The sequence below is a fragment of the Nicotiana tomentosiformis genome, chromosome 7, assembly GCF_000390325.3.
Source record: "Nicotiana tomentosiformis chromosome 7, ASM39032v3, whole genome shotgun sequence".
NCBI lineage: Eukaryota > Viridiplantae > Streptophyta > Magnoliopsida > Solanales > Solanaceae > Nicotiana > Nicotiana tomentosiformis.
This window is the reverse complement of record NC_090818.1, coordinates 113,797,226-113,819,484: the sequence shown is the minus strand read 5'-3', so window position 1 is coordinate 113,819,484 and position 22,259 is coordinate 113,797,226. Positions and strand designations below refer to the sequence as shown.

Below are 22,259 nucleotides of genomic sequence, written 5' to 3'. Positions count from 1 at the left end.
AGACTATTTCACTAATAATATTATTATGTATTATATCTTTAGCTTTCAAAGGTTTTTAATTAATTATTACATGTATTCAGAATATTGAAAAATAAGTTATATACTCAAAATTATCAATTATTCCAATATGATAATTTATGATTTTTTTAACTTTTTCAAATAAGACATATTTGAGCTAAATATAAATACTTTTTTTTGACGAAAAAAAAATAGATATGGTTCTAGGAGGGTTTTCGAATTATATAGTTTATTTCTGATATATAGTGATTATAACTCTCTGCGATTCACAAAAAAATATTCCTTTGCTTTTTTTTTTTTTTTTGGAAACATGTTTGCATGAATGTTTTCCACCTTCGATTTTTTAACTATTTGAAAAAGAAAAATAATATTATCCCTTTACCCAAAAGATTAAACTATTTGAAAAAGAGAATTGTTATTGAAAAGAAATCTACTTACAATTGATTATTCGATATGAGCAAACACTAAGAATCTGAATATAAAACAATTATTTCTTTTTCAAATTTGTGACATAAGTAAAATTATTTCCAGTTTACAGAAAAACTTAGGGTGTATAAATTTAATTTATTTTCACAAAAAGACCACCGGCGATGAAAGAAATAAAAAAAATAGAACAAAACCACTTGCAATAAAGTATTAAGAGTTAAATTACTTAAATTTCAAACTTAAGGAGATGAGGATGAAATAATAGAAGACAAAATGCATTCAAAATGAGTTGACATTAATTTCATCAATTCCAACAATTGGCTCTCGGTAATTTTTATATTAAATTATTTGTTGAAAAATATTCACGCAATATTAGCCATTTTAAATTTTATATTGTCACTTAATTATTATTTTTTTTCTTCTTCTAGGAACTATATGACCAACCTCTTCACGATATCTGTAAAAGAAAGATTCATTTTTTAAATAAATTTGTGCTAACTAGACGGCTCCTTGAAGAATCGTGATAAAAGCATATAATAAATTCGTATTACTATTACGTTACATAAATGACTATATTTTTCGTAAAAACTAGAGGATATGCCCTTCAATTTAAGACGGAATACATGTGTTGCAACACTTTAAAATAGATTTTACATTGCCCAGAGATAATTAATGTTTCATATATTTAAAAGTTAGCCAATAATAGAATCATTCAAATATTAATTCCACTTGAATAGTAACACTTCAAAACCAAATATACACTTTCAGTTCTAATTCTAATTACTCATTCTCTTGAGTAAATATGTCATACATGAGCCATCCATCAGTTTTAAATTCTCTCGCTAGCTTGCTTTAGTATTTTTTTAATGTATTTTTCGGATTTTCATTGCACTTTGGTTTATGTGATCGTTTGAAATTCATAGATTATTACTTGTACTTATATGAGTTCTTCCTCAAATTAAAAAGGAAGCATAATAACTTGTGAAATTAAGTTATGAAATTATAAAGTTGAAACGGATTTTAGGTTGGACTATTGATTGATATTTGAGAACTTCTTTGAGACAATTTCTTTCTTTGTTTAATTAGTTACACACGATCTAGCATTCATAATCATTTTGAGGAACTTGCACTTTTATTTTGTAATTTAAACACAACTTTTAAATAAATTCATAGTCGATAAGACAAAGTACACGCGCAACGCGCGTAGCTTGAGACTAGTTACTTATAAATATTTAAATGCTCAAGCAAATCTGGTGAATAGAAATTATTTTGCATATGAGGTTAACAAGGAAGAAGGCCCCAACTTAGCCAACTAGAAAGACAGCTAAAATTTGAATTTGTAAACTTTAATTTCAATTGTTGCCTCTTGACCACAAGATTGTACCATTTCTTTTTCCTTTTTATTTCTTGATCTCCTCTTAAGTTGATATTTTTTTAAGACAAAAGATCAAGTAATAATTGCTTTTCCATTCTCATGTTTAGCTGAAATACAAATAATGGGTATATGTCATTGCTTGATCTTAGCCACTTCATGAGCTATGTCTATCAGTTTGCTTCTTTTTGTCCAGGGATTGTCATTTTATTTTATTATTTTTATTAAAATACTTGTCATTATTTATTAATAGTACTCCAATACATTTGCCCAACACACAAATAGGGTAGTGTTTGGCTGCTTTGGAAATTGGAATCATCACCTCTTTATTTATATGAAACTGTATGATTTATTTTTTAGTTCAAAATGGACCAGATTTACACGTCGTTCCATTTTGAACAGTAAAGTAATTTTATTTGCAGAACAGTAAACTTGGAATTCAATGCATCTTTACATCAGAAAGAGATCAGTAGAAAGAAAAAGAAAATGATTCCACAAAACAAATCAGGTTAAGACTTTTTAAGATTTGGAAGGCTAAAAATTTGGCAGAAATTAGAAGTGAAAAAACTATAAATTTAGTATAATGGTTAGAGAGAGATAAATAAACTAAAAGGGATCAAAACTTATTAGGCCAAGATTCGAGATAGAAGGCGTATACCTAACCTTTACGTACTAGAAAGTAGATTAGTATTCAAAAATAGTAAGATCATTATGTCAAGAGACCTTCATATTCTTGACGTTAACATGTGCACTTTTTAATTAAATAGATAAATGGACCACTGTTACTTCCCTATCCAATAGAGTAATCATGTCCCAATCAATATTCCACTTTAATCTAACATAATGTTCCTTCAAAAACGTGAAGAAGCTAAATTTGAGAACAAGTCAAAATCTTCCTCCAAACCTTCTAACCAATATAAACCACAAAGTCCACAGCAATCTATTCAAAAAATTATTTAGACCAAGCAATTTCATTTGCAGTTTATTTACACCAAACAATTTCATTGAACGTGTCATTTTATCGCTGTCTCGTGGCATGATCTAATTATCAGCTTTAACTTCAATCTACTGTACAAAATCACTTTAAACCCACTTGTAACGACTTGCCCAAGTTTAGATTGATGACCAAAAATTGCATGCACTTAAGTATCCCTAGTTTAAACTCAGTACAAATAGAAATGAATTAATCGTTCCCATAGCTTTTGCCTCATGACTTCGAGACAGCAATAGAAACAAGACATGGAACCAGATCCAACAACAACAACAACCTAGTATAATACCACTAGTGGGGTCTGGGGAGGGTAGTGTGTACGCAGACCTTACCCCTACCTTGGGTAGAGATGTTGTTTCCGATAGACCCCCGGCTCCCTTCCTCCAAGAACTCCCCACCTTGCTCTTGGGGTGACTAAAACTCACAACCTCTTGATTGGAAAAGGTTCTGAATCACAGATTGAGAAAGCTAACATAACACGAAGTAGAGATACAAACCTTTTAAGCGAGGCGTTCAAACCAGCTTATGCGCATCTCTGCATATCCACTGGTTATTTGCTGCCTCTCACTACCACAAACGAGGTAATCAGCCCATCAAAACTTAAGCAAATGGATAAACACCGGTACGATTTGAGCCTTGGTAAGTAGAAAGCGGCTATACGAAAATACAGTAGAAAATGGTGCTTGCTGTAAAAGAGGTTTCCATGGCGAGACAAAACAAGCCAATTATTAGGCTTTTACAGAGAACAATATTTTTAAGTTTATCCAAACATTGCACTTACAAAAGATTTGCTCAATTGCTAAAATGAAAGACAACTAAAGAACCAGCCATTCAGAAACTTGCCTCTATATGCATTGAATAGGGATAACATTTCTTCCCAGGAAAATTAGTTTCAAGCCAGTTGGGTTGAGGCCAAAATGTGAAATGCTAACTAAAAGTGAGTAAAAAATAGAATATGGACCCATAACAGTAGATAAGTATTTAGTTCAGAGGTGAAAACCTTGAGAGTGGAGGCTAACCACATGGTAGATCTGGGTTTGAGTCTCATAAGCCACATCCGTTTATATAGTTTTTGGTAGCTCCAACCTTTAGTAGAATCCACGGTGTTCAGATCCAAGGATCCGCCACCATTTATAAGGCTCGACCAACCTCTATCAGTTAACAAACACGGTATTGACTTTAGTAGAACCCGTGGTGTTCAAATCCTGGATCCATTAGCGTCAATAAGGCTTGACCACATTTTAATAGAACCCACGGTCTTCAAATCATGGATCCATCACCATCGATAAGGCTTGACCAACCCCTATCAGTCAACAATATGTAGAGGCCACCCACTCTCTCCCACACCTGACACCATCTCCAGAAACAGGATTCCCCAACCATTTTGCTCCAAAAGAAAAAAACAAAAGAGAAGATTCCCAGATAGTAAAAGAGTATTTAACGGTACAGTGGCAAGGGACAAGTGCTTTTTCTTAAAAAATAAGTATAAGGAATAGGTCAGAAACGGATGCAATGTATCGGCACCGTGTTCAATTGAACCAAGTACTTTGGCGTGGAGCATAAATTTATGTATAAAAATTCATTAATATTGCAATATATAGCAATATGAACCAATAACTTTAAAATACAATGGGTTCAATGCTAAAAATCTTAAAGGTTGAACCCATAAAACTTAAGTCCTAGATCCGCCTCTGGAATAGGTGATTTACTCTTACCAATAGAGCGCACAGCCGTAGACACTGTTCATTTTAAAAGCTAAAGGAAGGAAGAAGAGAATAAGAGATACGCAATTAGAGGAAGAAAGCAACTGAACAAGCTAACAGATTAGCACATGAAACACTCCAAGTGTATTAATTTCGTTAAAGTGAACTTGCTTAAAGCTGCCAAAAGAAATGCAAATTTTAACCTTCCTAGTGGGGTACATATAACCCAAGAAAATCTCCACCTTCTTTTGCACTTTCAATCACTTTAGGGTCCAACATCTACAGAATTTATAGTGCACTGTTGGTCCAAAAACTCACAAGTATTTAACAATAAAGAGTACTACATAAATCTGGAAATGAAATTCTTGTCCCCTTTAAATCACTCACTTTTGCAAATTCAACATCTACTAAATTCATAACAGCACACTCGTCCCCCTACTCCCGACTCACGAGTATTGAGCAATACTTTACCACTTATTTAAATAATCCACCAACATTAGTTTCATATTATCACACCATGAAAGAACCAAAAAGACGTGCCAAAGAACAGAGCAACAGATGAGAGATCGGGATGATTAGTGCAACAAGGGCCAAAAAAAAAAACAGAGCTGACAAGAGAAGCAACACTATACAAGGACAGGCGTACTGGAAATATGATGCGTCCATCCCTACCTTGATCTTCCATCTTCTTCCTTGGGATTTGCTTTTTATTTAATTTTCTTCTTTTTATTCTTTTTTCCGTGCAGAAGGGGGGAGATTTCAATATAAGGACTCATTCACACATCTTTTCAACTGAAACACAGATTAAAATAAGAGGTTGTCAATTACATTGGATAACCACACCTTCTCAGGTCTCTAGTGAAGAAGGGGTGCCGTAATGCTTCTCTAGCTTTCAGCCGTTCTGTTGGGTCATAACAAAGCAGCCCTTGCAAAAGATCAATGAGATCTCCAGCAGAGTGGTCCACATGCTGCATTATTAGGTTCTGGAATATGAAAGAAAGAAAAAACAACTCAATAAATGGAAAGCAATTTAAAGAAAAAGTAGAATATTAAAGCTTCAAAACACTCAGAGATCCATTATCAATGAAGCAACTCTCAACGATATAAACCAATGGATCAGTACAGCAAACAAACGACAATATCCAATCATGCAGTTTCATTTAATCAAACTACTCAACAATGTACAGGCAGTAGGGAAACTTCTCGTTATCAAGATATATTAATACTACCCCAAAATGCATCATTTCTCACAGAGAAAAAGTAGAATATTAAAGCTTCAATAAATGGAAAGCAATTTAAAGAAAAAGTAGAATATTAAAGCTTCAAAACACTCATAGATCCATTATCAATGAAGCAACTCTCCACAATATAAACCAATGGATCAGTACAGCAAACAAACTACAATATCCAATCATGCAGTTTCATTTAGTCAAACTACTCAACAATGTACAGGCAGTAGGGAAACTTCTCGTTATCAAGATATATTAATACTACCCCAAAATGCATCATTTCCCTCGGAGAAAAGGAGAAACCTAATTAAACAACTATACAAGCGGCTGAGGGTGAGAAAGAGAACACCAGAAAACATGAAAGAGGTATTGTTCACAGCGCTTACTATAGCTTTTCAAACTTCCAACTCAAACTATAGGCAATTACATTTGTGAAAGCAGTTTCTAGAAGCTAGGGAAGACCAAAATGAAAGAAGAAAAGATAAAGGATTAAGATAAATCCTACACACTAAAAGCAAAATTCACACAACTGCACTTGTGCTCCTTGAGAAGCTTAACACTCGCAACAAGGCCTCATGAAATTATCTCACCAGATTAAAAACAAAAAGATTTTGCACCTCCGGATAGAGCTTAGATTCAGGAATTACCTGGAGACGAGGCAATTTCCAGACAGCCCTCATACTTTCACTTGAAGTTGCACGCTCTGGCCAATCCAACCTTGCACCCCTTCTAAAATATTTCTCAGCACGGCGGCTACAAAAAGTGAGGCAAATAAAACTTGTGCTATTTGATGAAATAACATAAACTATCAATAAAATCAAAAGAAAGCAAAATCTTACTCAGCTCTCACAGACATGTGCTGAGGAAGAGGCCCTAGCACCTTTTCCATCATTGCGAGATGTTCTAAGTTCTCATGTGTTTGAAAAAGAGCCTCACCCTATATGTCCATCGGGGTATTTTTTTTTAAACGAAATTTTATAAAATAATCATATCAGATGTGCAAACTTTTGACAACAAAATCAGAAAGAAATATAAGTAGCTTATAGAGCAACAAACATAAGAATGTTTGGCAAAGAAAAAGATATCTAAACCTAGATTAAACCTGAGATCACAGGAATAAAGTAATCCCAAGGAGGGAATTTAACTAGACAGCACACAAGGGATGCTGGCATGAGAAACAAGAATCTTTTTTTTCGATAATGAGAAACAAGAATCCATTTCAAGCATTGGGAGGGCAATAGCAACACTCATAAGTACCACCTAATAAAGTGGGGCAAAGTCACACAGCCAAAACTAAATGGAGGTCTGGGAGTCAGAGATCTAGCTGTCTACAACAAATGTCTGCTAATGAAATGGCTTTGGAGGTATGGGACAGGAGAGTCAAGCCTTTGGAAGCACGTGATCAATGCCAAGCATGGGAAAAGAGACAACTGGAGTTCTAATAGTTCTAATGCACCGTATGGAGTGGGTCCTTGGAAGTACATTAGTAAACTGGGGGATGAATTCTTTCAAAATATCTCTTTCAAACCAGGTAATGGGGCTCACATCAGATTCTGGAAAGACAAATGGCTAAACTATACAGCACTCATGGATGAGTATCCTAGCTTATACGAGATTGCTCTAGACAAAAATTCCTCCATATCACAGAACAGAAATGGTAGTAATTGGGATGTTCATCTTAGAAGGCCAGTGCAGGACTGGGAAGTGGATAGCCTGATGGATATGCTAGCAAAAGTGGAGGGGTTCAATATGGATGTAAGCCAACCCGACACCATATGTTGGGGGAGAATGGGCACCTTCACAGTGAAAGAATGTTACAGACAGTTTGGTACTCAGAATCAAGTGCTAGATGCATGGCCCTGGAAGTTAATATGGAAGACTAAGCTACCTATTAAAGTCGTGTCATAACTGGATTGCGCTCAATGAGGCATGTTTAACACAAAACAACATAAACAGAAGAGGTTTTCAGTTGGTCAACAGATGCTACCTCTGTATGGAGAATGAGGAAACTGTCAACCACCTATTTTTGCACTGCCCAGTGGCCACCGACCTCCGGAACATGTTCTACTGTCTTTCTGGTTTGAAGTGGGTCATGCCACAGAATTTGAGAGATGCACACATGAGCTGGAGTTTATGGAGAGTTGATAAGACCATCAAAAAGATCTGGTTGATGATCCCTGGTGCCATTTTTTGGTGTTTATGGAATGAGAGGAATAGCAGATGTTTTGATGGAATCTCAACTCCAAATCACTCTCTCAAAGCTAAATACTTACTCAAATCTTTTTTACTGGACTAAGTTAGCTACTGTAATCAGTACTGACCAATTAATGGATTTTGTTAGCTCCTTTGTCTTAGAATGACAAGATGTAGAGGGACTAACATTCAGTAGTATTTATGCCTTTCAATTTCCTTGTAACGTTGCATCTTCTAGATGCCTTTTGTTAATGAAACAACTTACTTCATCAAAAAAAAAAGAATCTATTTCAAGCATTATGTAGTCGCCCCTAATTTTTTTAATAACTTACCCACATTTTCAAATAAGGGTTGCTTATTATATTCATGGAGTTGCCCTAAAATCTTGTCAGACATTAATAGGAAAAGGAAGATAACTAATCCATTTAAATGAAAGAACCATGTGACAGATAAAGAACATTTCTTTCATTTTCTAACCGAACGGTTAAAATCATTTTCAGAAAGCACCCGTGCATCATTGAATTATGACCGCCTTTTCAAGGGAAACAAGCTGAGCCTATTGATTATCATGGAGCACATGTGTTACAGGTGAAAGTATGATTTGTCCATGGACTTTTGTTGAGTATAGCCACTGTATTCAATAGGTCAAGGGTGATTCACAGGAATCATCGTGAAACTTCAGCATAACAGCTTTTCTCCAGTCTCACCTCATAGGGTACTCACTAATGGTAAATAATCACTTCAAAGCCCTCGGTCTGGGGGTTTTATGGTTACCATGGACAAAATAGCATCAAGAGCTAATGTTGCATATTGAGTTGCCATTTACACGATTAGGCCAGATCAGAGGGCATAATAGTCCTCTAGCCTCTTCCTTCACATTACAAAGTTTGATGGGCGTGCAGAATTGTAGCATAACAATTTTTCTCCAGTATCACCTCATTGGGTACTCATTAATGGCATTTTAAAGCCCTCTGTCTGGGGGTTTTATGTGTATTATGGACAAAATAGCATCAGGAGCAAATGTTGTATATCGTGTTGCCATTTAGACAATTAGGCCAGATCCGAGGGCATAATAGTCCTCTAGCCTCTTACTTCAGGAAACTAAGTTTGATGGTAGTATAGTAACTGAAGAAGATGATCATAAAGAACCTAGCAGCCCAAAAATCATTATCTCATGACAATACGAGCAAAAAGAAAGAAACAACAACTACGCCTCAATCCCAAGCTAGTTGAGATCAGTTATAAGAATCCTCAATATCTTAAATGCTCTGTTTGGGAGGGAAAAAACAAATAAAAAAGTAACAAACAAACACGAATGTAAAATCATACACATAATTAACTCTCACTTACAGAGCAAAGCTCAACAAGTATGCAACCTATACTCCACATATCACAGGGATAGTTCCATCCAAGACCTATAAAAACAGCATAAAACAAACTAAAAGACTGGCAAGCAACTAAAAGATGCAAATCTGAAATGAGATAGTGGCTACCTAAAATAACCTCTGGAGCACGGTAATGACGTGTAGACACCACATAAGTATGATCCTGATGTTCAAACGTAGTACTGCCGAAGTCAATGAGCTTAATAGCACTTGACTTTGGTACATTCTTGAAGTAGGAACCATCTTTTGCAGGTCGCAGCAGGAACTTCATAGCAAGAGCGGGAAAGTGACATCAGTAGTAAAGACTTTTCACGTTGCAGAAAGGGGAGAAATAAGAAAACAATCACGATCTAGACGATATGCCATTTCAAAAACAAAAAACATGCTATGTTATACGTTCTCTGTGCTAGATTCTTGTTTCTACTTCCTAACCAACCAACTAGATGGAACCATTGGTAAGTTTTACAAAACATACAAATGCAGCTCATATGAAAATATTGAGAAGAAGAAAGTAGAACAAAAATGAACTTGCTCGATCTCCTGTTTCAGAGTTAAAACAAGAAAAACAGACAAAGCAGAGAATATGTTACTTCAAAATACATAAAAATAAAGTTCCACAAACATTAGTTTAGTTTCACAAACATTTTTTATACTAGGGAAATCCCTTCCCCAAAAGGATTGACAACCCCCCACCCCCGCAAATAAAGTATTTCTACTTTCTTTTGCGGGTTATCCCAAAAGAATAACACACTCTTAAAAGATCAACATTTTTTCCATACTCTTTAATACTTTTCAATGTCTCAAAAAAGGTTAAAGGCACCCACTTCTATGGCACTCACTGATTGGAATGTAATAAACCTCAAATCTTACATTAACGAGGGTGCTTATAGTAAAAATATGAAAATTGGAACGAATACTAAGTGAATGATGTCAATTTACCTCCCCACTTCATATTTAATACTATGCTTTACTTTGACAAACTGGATCGATCAAGCTGGTGCATAAAATATGTATCATTTATTCATGTCATGAAATTGGGCGACAAGGGAGAGCAATAGATTACTATTTAATCTATTTTAGACAGTGATGAGAGCAGAAAAGTCAGCGAGGCTTGATTAATTTTTCACCATTTGTTCTTTTATTTTTGATGAAGTAATATGTTTTATTAAGAAGGCATCAAGAAGATGCAAAGTTACAAGAGGCATATGAGCTAAATAAGCAAAAGATTACATGAGAATATTGTTTGCCCCAAAACAAAGTCTCAATCTAGGACAAGAGAGCTAATAAAGTCCAAAAGGTGCCCTGTACTATTTACGGGGGACAACTTTGTCCAGCAAAAAAGGTTGAGCAGGCATTTAGTTTTGAGTAAATGGTTCGGGGTTGAGGTGTCATCAAAGCATCTTCTATTCCTCTCGTTCCATAAACACCAAAAAATAGTTGCAGGGATCATAAGCCAGATCTTCTTGATGACCTTATCAACCTCCCAAAGACTCCAGCTCATGTGCCTTTCTCAGGGTCTGTGGCATTACCCAGCTTAGACCAAAAATACAAAAGAATATGTTCCATAGGTCTGTTGCTACTGGGCAGTGTAGAAGTAGGAGATTAATTGTTTCCAGGTGTCTCCTATCAGCTGAAATCCCCTTCTGCATAGGTTATCTTGTGTTAAGCAGGCTTCATGAAGGGCAATCCAGTTGAAGCATGTCACCTTCACAGGTAATTTTGTCCTCCATATCAGTTTCCAAGGCCAAGAGTGCAATACCTGACTCTGATTGTTAAGTTGCCTGTAACAATCTTTAACAGTATAAAGACCTTTACATCCCCATCTCATGCTGTCTGGAACATTCTCATCAATGTTGTAGGCCTCTAATTTTGCTAGCATTTCCATCAAGTCTTCTATCTCCCAGTCTTGAACAGATCTTCTGAGTTGCACATCCCAGTTATCATTTGCTTTGTTATAAGCAATAGAAGAATTTTTGTCCAAGGCAATGTTGAATAAGCTAGGATAGTCCTCCATGAGAGCAGTGTTGTTTAGCCATTTATCCTTCCAAAACTTAATATGACATCCACTGCCTGGTTTGAAATGAATATTCCGAAAAAATGCATTCCCCAGTTTACTAATATGCTTCCAGGGCCCTACTCCATGGGATGCACTAACAGTTTTGGTGCTCCAATTGTCTTTAATCCCATGTTTTGCATTGATCACTTCTTTCCATAGAGTTGGTTTACATGTGCCATATCTCCAGAGCCATTTCATTAGCAAACCTTTATTGTGCTTGTCTAGATCTCTGACCCCCAATCCACCTTTGCATTTAGGTTGTAAGACCTTATCCCATTTAATCAAGTGATACTTGTGAGAACTGTTGTTTCCTTCCCATAGAAAGTCCCTCCTGATCTTGTCCAGCCTTTTAAGAACCTTTTTAGGGATGGGAAACAGTGACATGACAAAAGTGGGTACACTGTCAAGCACACTACTGATGAGAGTGAGTCTTCCTCCCAAGAAAGGTATTGTTGTTGCCATGAAGCCAGTTTTTTCTCAAAATTCTTCACTACACCATTCCAGATATCACAACATTTGAATTTAGCTCCCAGTGGAAACCCCAAATAGGTGGTAGGCAATAACCCTATACTGCAACCGATGATCCCTGCCAACTCCTCAATGTTGCTCACCCGATTGACTGGATATATAATACTTTTCTGCTTGTTGATGTGAAGTCCAGATAATGCTTCGAATAGCTGGAGTGTAAGATTTAGGTACAGGATTTGGACTTTATCTGCCTCACAGAAGATCACTGTGTCATCAGCATATAATAAATGGGAGATAGTGACTGAGTTTCCAGTGTTTGTGCCTACACTGAATCCTTGGATCCATTGCATCTGTCTTGCTTTTTCCATCATTTTACTTAAACCCTCCATGGTTAGTATGAATAGGAAGGGGGGAAGAGGATCCCCTTGCCTAATTCCTTTCTGAGGTGAAAAGAAACCAACAGGACCTCTATTGATTAAGACTGAGTACTTGACCGTAGAGATATTGTATCTGATCCACTTTAACCATTTGTCTCCAAACCCCATTCTCCTCAAAATAGATAGCAAGTAAGACCAGTTTAATTGATCAAATGCCTTTTCTATATCCAGTTTACACATAACACCAGGTGTGTCAGTTTTAAGCCTCCAATCCAACACTTCATTAGCTATGAGAGCTGCATCAGTAATCTGTCTGTTTTTAATGAAAGCATTTTGATGAGAAGAGACCAGCTTCCCAATAACCTTTTTCAGTCTTTCTGCTAACACCTTGGCCACAATCTTATAAACACTACCAATAAGGCTTATTGGTCTGTAATCTCTAAGCTCAATGGCTCCCTTCTTCTTAGGTATCAAGGCAATGAATGAGGCATTGCATGATTTCTCCGTGTAACAGTGCTGGTGGAAATGATTTAGTGCTTCCATAATCTCTGGTTTGATGAAATCCCATGGCTTCTGAAAGAAGGCCATGGTAAAGCCATCTGGACCTGGGGCTTTATCTGGGGCACATAATAGAATGACAGCATAAACTTCATCTTCCTCAAAACCTTTTTCAAGCAGCTCACTTTCCTCCTCTGATATTCTGGCAACATCTTCAAAGTTGGAAGATGGTCTCCACTCTTCCTTCTCTGTGTAAAGAGCTTGGTAATAGTTTAATATCTCCCCCTTGATCAATTCTTTATCTTCTGTAATCTCATTGTTTATCTTGAGCTTGTCAATTGAGTTGCATCTCCTAAAAGAGTTGGCCAAAGTCTGAAAGTATTTAGTGTTCCTGTCCCCTTCTTTTAACCATAAGCATCTAGATTTTTGCCTCCAAGAAATTTCTTCAGCTTTAGCAATTTCTTCCAACTCCATTCTTAGAGTCAGAAACCTTTGTTTTTCTACTTGAGTTGGAGCTCTGCTTTCAGTTGCTTGTTCTAAGGCTAAGAGTTCATCAAGAGCCCTGCTTCTCTTAGTGTCTAAGATGTCGTAAACTTCTTTGTTCCATTTGGAGATGTCCTTCTTCAAGCTCCTCAACTTTTGAATTAGCACAAAGTCTGGGTTGCCACTTATTGTGTAATTTTGCCACCACCCTTTCACCATATCAATGAATCCGTCTCTTAGAAGCCACATGTTTTCAAATTTAAAGTAAAATGTTGTTGAGTCTCATTCTCCACTTTCTAGCAATAAAGGTTTGTGATCTGAGATGACTCTTGGGAGTGCTAGTTGCTTGATGGCTCTAAAACTTTCATTCCATTCTGTGGAGACCAAGAACCTGTCAATTCTTGAGGCTTGGAAAATATCCTCCCCTCTTGACCAGGTGTATTGGGCTCCATGTAATGGCAAATCCATTAGCTGCAGGTCCTCTATTGCTTCAGAGAAGCATCTCATAGCTTTGGTCCTTCTATAACAGTTCAATCTTTCAGATTCATACATACATACATTGAAATCCCCTCCAACAACCCATTGTTCCTCCCAAATACCTCTGACTGATCCCAATTCCTGCCAAAAAACTTCCGTTTCAACATTGGAGTGAGGACCATAAACACTTGTAAACCCCCATCCGAAGTCCTCTTGGAGGCTTTTAAGAAAGCAAGTATTAGTAAAGCACCCTTGGTGAGAGTCAATACACCTCCACAATCTCTTATCCCATAGAATAAGAATGTCACCCCTAGTACCACTAGCCTTCAACTCTGCCCATTCAGCCCAACTATTCCCCCAAATTTGATAAAGCATATTGGTTGAGATGTTCTCCATTTTGGTTTCGTGGAGACACAAAATGCCAGCTTTCCACTTTCTAACTAGTGATGCGATAGTGCTCCTTTTATCCCTGTCATTGAGGCCGCTAATATTCCAGCTTAGAATTTTAACCTTCATCTGGAAAGAGACTTGCCTTGCCTGCCCCTTTCCTTTTTATTCCTTCCTTCATAGTTGATGCCACAGATTAAGTTCTGAACCTCAGTTTCCCCTTTTTTCCTCCCTTTCCCCTTCTTACTAGTTGAAGAGGTTGATCCTCTTTGCTGTAATTGAACCTGTCTTTTCTGGTCCATTCTCATGATTTAGTCAAAAATTTCGTGCTCAAATCCCGCTCCATTGATCCCGAAAGCCTTGCATACTTTACCCAACACCAATTTGGTCCATTTGGAGGTTTCTACTGATATAGGTTGTTGAATTCCTTGTTGGAATCCCTGTAATTCCAGTTGTTCATCATCGTGCCATGGTAGAGAAAGTGAATCTGTTTCTGAGCGCACTAATGCAGTAGAGGCAACATCGGACCAGCCCATTTGTTGAGGTAGACCCCTTAGATTATAAAGAAAATTTTCCGATTCATCATCAGCTTCTGAGTGTGTTACAGGGGTTGCATGTGCGACTGCTTCAGAGAATGGCACTGTGGATTGGGTCTGCTGACAGATGGTTGAAGAAGAAGAAGGAATAGTAATGTTGGGATTAAGCCGTAGATCCTGTAAAGGCCCTTTAGCACGCCATACCTGATTAATAGTGTGTTTAGTTGCCTTCATCATTTGTTGGGCCTTCTTTTTTGGGGCTTTGTAATAATTAAAAGATTGGCCCACCATCTTCTCTTTAACGACTCCTGAGGTGCTCCCTTTTATTGGGCCTACTTTGGCTAATACTATTATTATTAGCCCGTGTATGGAGAAGGGATGGAAGAGGGCCCAAAAGGTTTGAATTAAAGTGACCCTTTGGCAGTTGTCCCCCCACGTGCTTTGAACTGACAGAAAACCCTTCATGTTCCCCCAAGTCCATCGCCTTAGTTTTGGCCTCTATTTTTGCATCGGCTGGCCGGAGAGGTTTTAGCGACGCTGCTACCTCCTTTAGAATTGATATTTCGAAACTCCAACACTCCACATCGAGCTCTATCTTATCTGGACATTCATTATTACCATTGTTAACACAGATTCTTTCCCAGAGATAGTGATTCTGATGCCTCGTATCTTCGTCAATGTCTATGAAGCCACCACACATGTCGCCAATGATTCTATATGTCTCGAGTTTCCAAGCATTAATGGGAATTCCGAAAGCCTTAATCCATTTTTGACCAGATCTATGCGATGCTAACTCAGTGCCCGCCACCGGCGACCACCACTCCAATGAAAGGCGTCGACCATTCCAGAACCAATCTCCAGCATGGACTCTTACTGCTTCTTTTTTTTTGATGGAAATTCAAAGAGAAATTGATTGTGGGACATTGGAGTTACTTTCAGACCCTCGCAAACTTTCCACCTATTCAAAAACCATTTTTGTATCACCTCATGGTTGGGGCCGTAGTTGAAGGGATCGTTGAAAGTGCCGACTAAGCACCTTGAGAGAAAATAGTGATTCCCGTCTTCTGCGCGTTAGTTAACTGCATTTACAGTGTTAATCATCCTGGCTGGAAGCTTCGTCACCGGCGACCGAGAAATTTTTGCTGTGTCTGCATAGGTCTGATGAGTAGGAGGAAGTCTAGATCTGCTTGTACTTTGTTTCCCCAGAAAGTGTAAAATTTTGTCGCCTATATCTTCCCATCTCAAAGTTATAATCTGCCTCAAGAATAATCACTGCTTTCTTCCTGCTCCCCAACCATGCTTCAATACGTATGAATCTACCATAACAATTGAAATTTACAAAAGCTCTGTAATAGTATGACTGTGAACTCCACCTCCAACGTCTGTAGTAATTCCCTTCCCTTTTGGTTGCTTGTCTGAGTGTTGTGCAAACTCGCCTGAGACTTTCCTCATCTATGTTAATATTACACAAAAATCTTCTTCCCCTTTCAACTATATTAAACCACCCCTCACCGGAATCGATGATCTCAAAAGATTTCTCACCTGAAATAAAAAATATCTTAGCTTCCATAAAAAGAAGGTGATTTGTTGTTATCTAGAAAGTAGTGGTATTTTAGAACTTCTATGATAAGCTCAAAAAAGCCATGTCACATATTCTAAAGAAAAGCAATCTGGTTTGTTATCTTCCGGCTTCTCCATAGCTTCTTGCTTTTCCTCACTGGCACCCTTTTTCGTCTTTTAGTAAACTATTTTTCACCCTTTGTTCTTATTCCCTCATCCTAAATGGATGACTTTTTTTAAATATGATATCTAAATGGATGACTTAGCTTACTTATGCCGTAGAAGCTGACATCAGACTGTTGGCCTTTTATCTGCATCTTCCCCCCTAATGCTATGACGTTGACACAATCTGGTTGGCGGCATTTTCTAATTCAAAACAGCTAGGCTAAGAGTAAAAGCTTTCAGTTTAGTAGACTAGATAAGAGTCAGGCCTGTAAAAAGCAAAGTGACAAAATGTAACATCAAAATCAAGACAATAGGTTGTAAAGAACTCCAAATGGGAAGGCATAGCATGCTCAAATATTCAGGATAGTGTATGCAGAGACTGTGCAGGCTATTTGGTTGGAAAGAAATCAAAGAATTTTTGAGAAGGTGAGCAGAGAGGTGGATAGCATTGCTAGAAGTGTTGCATGTATTTGCAATGTCAGAACTACTGCTGGATTCAGGACTTTGCTACAGTCATATTCTTTCTAGTTTCTTGTTTTTGAGTTTTGAGTTTATTTGTTTTCTAGTAAGACCTATGCCTTGTTACAGAAATAGGAGAAACCCTCCTTAGGCGGTGTGCTCCATAGTATCTAGACAAGGACATAGAGATTTGGTTTGCTGTTAATTCCTTTCTTTTTGAAAGTTGTCTGTGTTTGGCTAAGCTTTGCTTTGTAATTCTATACTTTGGTGATTAACGAAATTGTTTAATTACCCAAAAAAAAAAAAAAATCAAGACAATAGGATTTGAAATCTTTTTACACGAGGTGGAGTTCTTTGAGAAGGAAAAATCTCGTATTAAAGGAAATGCTCTATTCACCGAAAACAGGAGGAGTTAGAAAAATAACTTGAGATCATAGAGACGCAGTAAAATTGGTATTGCATCTTAGGAGTTTTAGCATAATTACAAAATAAAAATCATGATATCCAGTCTGAAATGGAGAAAATCATTGCTAAAATCTCTCCCTCCCTCCGTCCCTCCCTCCCTCCATTACATATGCCAATTGCATTGAGAGATAGACTAATAGAGCCAGAGAGATCAGAAGAAATGTTCCAAGAAAACTTTAGTTTGCATTCTCTATACTAGTTGACTCTAATAATCACAATGCTATTGAAAAGCAATTTCACTAAGACAGACAAACTAAATGATGCGTTACCTTGTAATCTGGAACTTTAAGATACTCTGACGAAACAAGGAGAATATTCTCTGGCTTCAGATCAGTGTGAATCAGTCGCAGATCATGCATAACTGTAACAAGAAATAGGAATGAGCAAACTGCTAGAGTTAATGGACATCAATATTCCTAGAATAAATATTTGCAAGCATATAAGTAGAGAAGCTCCCTTGCTCCAATAGTAATCATATGTGCAACATAAAATCCAACTTTAAATGGTAACACGATCTGAGCCTCACAAAACTTCTGAAAATTAAAAGAGAAGTGTGGTAAAGATTAGTTCACACACATGCTACAGACTCCAAAAGTTGTCTGCCAAACTCCCGGACAAGATCAATGGGAAATGAACGATAGCTGTTTTTGCGAAGAAAATCGTATAAGCTTGGACCAAGCTTCTCAAAAACCTGTTAAGACCAATTAAATCGATCCTCAAGTTTTTACTCCCAGAATATCATATAAGAAGGAGTTAGCTGCCCCTCCAAATCCAATCAAATCATAAGCACCAATAAGTACTTACAATACATATATGATTACGATAGTCAAACCAATTCCTTATTTGCACACAACTGCAAGGATAAAAGCAGTGGTACTAGAATCACTTCAATTTCGGCTGTCAGTAAAGGAACACAAAAAGAAAGATGATTCTTACCGTTTGCCACCAAGATCATGCCTGGCAAGTTTCTGTAGGACATCTATTTCAATCATTGCCGCTTCTCGGTATTTATGTATTGAACGAACAACTTTAATTGCCACAAGTTCCTTTGTTTCATTGTCTAGGCATTCAAGGACTTGTCCAAAAGTCCCTGCAATTAGGTATCAAATATATACAGCTAAATAAATGAACTAAAATATCTCATGGGAAGAACAAGTACAATATTAGGAAACTTCTCTAGAAGTATTTTAATATTCCTATATAATTGGGGATCCTGTCAATAGATACTACCAAAAGTACCAACCTTGATAACTGAAGAACTATTCATTTTTCTGTCAATACTCAGTGAAACTAAATTGAAAAAATACTGAGTAACATACTTCATAGGCCATTTCTTTTTTCAGCCAAAGGTTTACAACAACAACAACAACAAAAAACCAGTGTAATCCCACAAGGGAGGGTAGGATGTACGCAGCCTTACCCCTACCCTGGAAGGGCAGAGAGACAAAAGTTTATCTCAGACAAAATGGAAAATTGCAGGAATAAATCAACAAAAACATGTGAATGTTTTCAAGAAAAAAAGACTATCAAAAAAATGATTTTAAGCAGGCCTTTGAAAAAAAAAATAGCTATTCAAACATCAATAAAGATTGCTTCAATAAAAAAAAAGGTACGACATTATACTCATATAAAACCCAATAAACACCCCCTCTCAAAAAAATAACAAGCAAAGGGGGCAAAGACTCAGGAAAAGAAAAGAGAGAGGGAGTAACTAACCTTCCCCCATTTTGCTGAGTATCCTATCTGCAAATACAGAAATGAGTGGATTAGAAAAGAGAAACATATTTTACGGACATAATAATTCACAGGATAATCATGTTGGTGCATGTGATCATCACGCTAACCGTAGATGTCCGTACGCCAAATTTAGGTTAAGGTGATAATTGGGAAGAGAAATTGTGCCACCCTATTTACTCTGATAGAAGAGCATTGTTGACATGACGGTAGTTGAACAGAATATCCAAAACACGAGGATTAATATTCATCGAGCGGATAGTCAATTATTTATGGGACTATGACCAGCTCCTGAATGCACTCAGTATCACAGATGTGGAAAAGGCGCATCATGCAACTAATGGAGAGATCGATGACCTTAATCCTTTCGATAAAGATGACCAGGGAACAAAACTAGGTCCTACATGCATACCTAGAAAGCCAAGAATCTCCCTCTGCCAGAACAGAAATTGGAGATGACTTTTTTTAATCAGTAAAAATGAGAAGCAAAAAAAAGTTAACTAGTTGGTACCCTTATATCCTTGACCAAGGCTAATTCAACAATTGCCAGCTCAAATCAGAGTTTGCAGCATTATAACTCACATATAGGTGCAAATCTCCTTTCCTAAAACACTTACAGATGCACATCTAGAATGCTTAGTACTACTTGAAATACTGCTGGCTTGTGCAATTTGTCAAATACTAGATTCAAGTTGAGCACCCTCCACTTCCAACCAAGAGGTTGTGAGTTCGAGTCACCCCAAGAGCAAGGTGGGGAGTTCTTGGAGGGAGGGAGCCGAAGGTCTATCGGAAACAGCCTCTCCACCCCAGGGTAGGGGTAAGGTCTGCGTACACACTACCCTCCCCAGATCCCACTACTGGGATTTACTGGGTTGTGGTTGTTGATTAGATTCAAGTTGAAGAAACCAATGTGAAAAACATTTAGATGCTAAGGTTCTAAATCATTGGATAGAAGGGAAAGTAAGAATGTAGATCTTACGTACGAATAGTCGAAATTTAAAAGTGCAACTTTTAATATATACAAGTGAAAAAAAAAAGATAATGGAAAGGCCTTTGCCGACTAGAAGAAAGACAGAATCACCTTTTCGGACATATTGAAAATCCTGGTAGACTTATAATGTGGAGTTACCTAGAAATTAATTAATTTTAAGGGAAGAAACGGCAACAACTTACAGCGAAGAGTTAAGTTCTCCCCAATCGCAAAAACATAGTGGCCATCTTTATCATCTGGTCTCCGAGGAGGAGATCCATTATGAGGGATCCCCTTGTAATATATTGAAGAATTAGCATAGTTCAGCAATGCTCCGTTCCCAAACTCTTGCCCACAGTATATTGTTGGAAGAACCTAGATTGAATATAAATATGTTAGTACATTTTGCCTCAATGCCTTTTCCCCTGAATGACATAATTCATATAGCATATCAAAGGCTATGACATATTTATTTACTGATATGGACTACATCATGTTTTGAAATAGTACATGTAATCATATTCTGCAACAGTAGTATGCCTATAGCATATCAACACCTTACTCCTATGTGTGATAGAGGAAGTGATGTGAGTATGATACTTTGTGACAGTATGTCTAGATCATGTTTTGCAATAGTTTCCACTAACCTATGCAGCATAGACATGGATAAGAGCAGTGCTAAAAGGACTAGGACATGGTGACATTTATTTTCTCTAAACATAGGAGGTTGCATGATAAAGATTCCAGAAGCATACATTTATTCTACTGCAACTATATCGACTTATATATCCTTTCTCACCCGTTTGTGTTGACTTTATCTTCTTTCTTTCTTTCTTTTAAATGAAGTGTTTGAACTAAATAAATTAAGCTTTTCTGAATTTCAACATTCTTTCACAAAATTTGCATTGCTCAATTTAAAAGGTCACTAAGAGACACATATGAATGTCCAGCGGTCGACAATGAAATTATTCTCGAACACTGTTTAATGTGTGTCCTGTATGCTAACATGTACGTAGTGATCGTTTTGAAATTTGAACACATTTTCTTCACTCTGATTTCTTAAACAAAGTCTAAGATACACATTTGGAAATGCATACTTACCTTCGGGAAATGGAGAATCCTTTCATAACAAATAACCCTTTCAAGCAACTTTGCCTCAAAACTTAAAACTTTATGCCCGCTACTATATTATGAAGAAAAAAGAACTTTCTTTTCCCCATACAACTCCGTATTGAGTTTTTATCCTTATTCCCATTAATATTTTGACTTCGAAAACAATCTTAGTCTAAAATCTAAGTCACTCAAGAACTGTAAGTTTATATTCTTTTTAGGAGTAAGCTACTCAAGACCCATAATTTAGCACCCTTTTAATGGCGAGAAATGAAAGGCCTTACCGAAACCACCTACATCTTATCACAAGCAACCAACCACTAACCAACTTTATGCTTCTAGGCCTTACAGACTTTTATCAACATTCTTGATGTTCGCATCTAAATCGAATTTCACAAGTACCCCTACAACTTCTCTATGATTGTCACATTACAAATTTCATATTTTGCAACTAACAAAAGAACTCTTAATTCACATATTATAGCAATTTTCTTGTCATAAACAAACTTCAAATTCCACCAAATAAAGCAGAATGAAAACACAATAAAATATCAGTCAAAATTAATAATATATATTTGAATTCAAACCTTGGGAATTGGTGGAATTGGAGGCTGAATTGGAGGCCCTATGTCCCATGCCAAACGAGGCCGTTTTCGAGGTCGCTTATCTATATTTCTCCGAGGAAATTCCATTAATGGTTGGGTTTCCATATACCGATCTATAAAGTAATCTGCACGAAGAAATAAATTGAAAATTCAAGTGATTTGATGACAAAAATCAATAATTTCGCGGTTCGAAACCCTAGGGATTGAGCTGATCTGAGAATGAGAGAAAATGAGAGCTAATTGCGAAGAGAGTAACCGTGGTTAGTTCACCCTTGGTTTGTTTGTAACCTTAGTTGGAGGTTGGGTGGGCTTACGCATTTGCTTAGTTGTCTGGCACGAATAGGGCGATTTGCAGTTTTGCACCCATAGTCACTTCTTATGTTTGTTATTTTAGAACACAGTGACAATTTAAAAATTAGTGCAATTTTAGTCTTTTTTTTAGTCCGCTCACATTCTTCACTTTTTTCCATTTGTACCATAAATCAAATGTCGGATATAAATTATTTATGTAATTTTAATATAGAAAAATAGGAGTTTAAAATAAAATATGAATAATAATATTCTTTTTGATTAACATGATCATTAATCTTAA

General features: G+C 36.8%; 1 protein-coding gene across 2 annotated transcripts; it reads right to left on the bottom strand.

The window, feature by feature from the left end:
* Positions 1-4,811: 4,811 nt before the first annotated feature.
* Positions 4,812-22,057, bottom strand: LOC104094694 (serine/threonine-protein kinase AFC1). 2 transcript variants are annotated; one of them, XM_070181852.1, is made up of 13 exons: positions 21,924-22,057; positions 21,650-21,792; positions 20,156-20,327; positions 18,965-18,991; positions 18,185-18,338; positions 18,053-18,101; positions 17,825-17,939; positions 17,518-17,609; positions 9,426-9,582; positions 9,283-9,347; positions 6,579-6,676; positions 6,387-6,492; positions 4,812-5,493 (listed from the first exon to the last, which is right to left on the bottom strand). In XM_070181852.1, the coding sequence occupies exons 2-13, from the start codon at positions 21,770-21,772 to the stop codon at positions 5,335-5,337; spliced, it is 1,317 nt and encodes a 438-aa protein (XP_070037953.1). In that variant the 5' UTR covers positions 21,773-21,792; positions 21,924-22,057; the 3' UTR covers positions 4,812-5,334. The 2 variants fall into 2 exon arrangements, with proteins under 2 accessions (XP_070037953.1, XP_070037952.1); XM_070181851.1 differs by having other exon boundaries at positions 21,982-22,000.
* Positions 22,058-22,259: the final 202 nt, after the last annotated feature.

Coding starts and splice junctions, on each gene's coding strand:
- LOC104094694 (XM_070181851.1), bottom strand. Junction 18,992..20,155: donor GGAGAACTTAACTCTTCGCT/GTAAGTTGTTGC, acceptor CTGTATTTGCAG/ATAGGATACTCAGCAAAATG. Junction 17,610..17,824: donor ACTTTTGGAGTCTGTAGCAT/GTGTGTGAACTA, acceptor TTCTTGTTACAG/TTATGCATGATCTGCGACTG.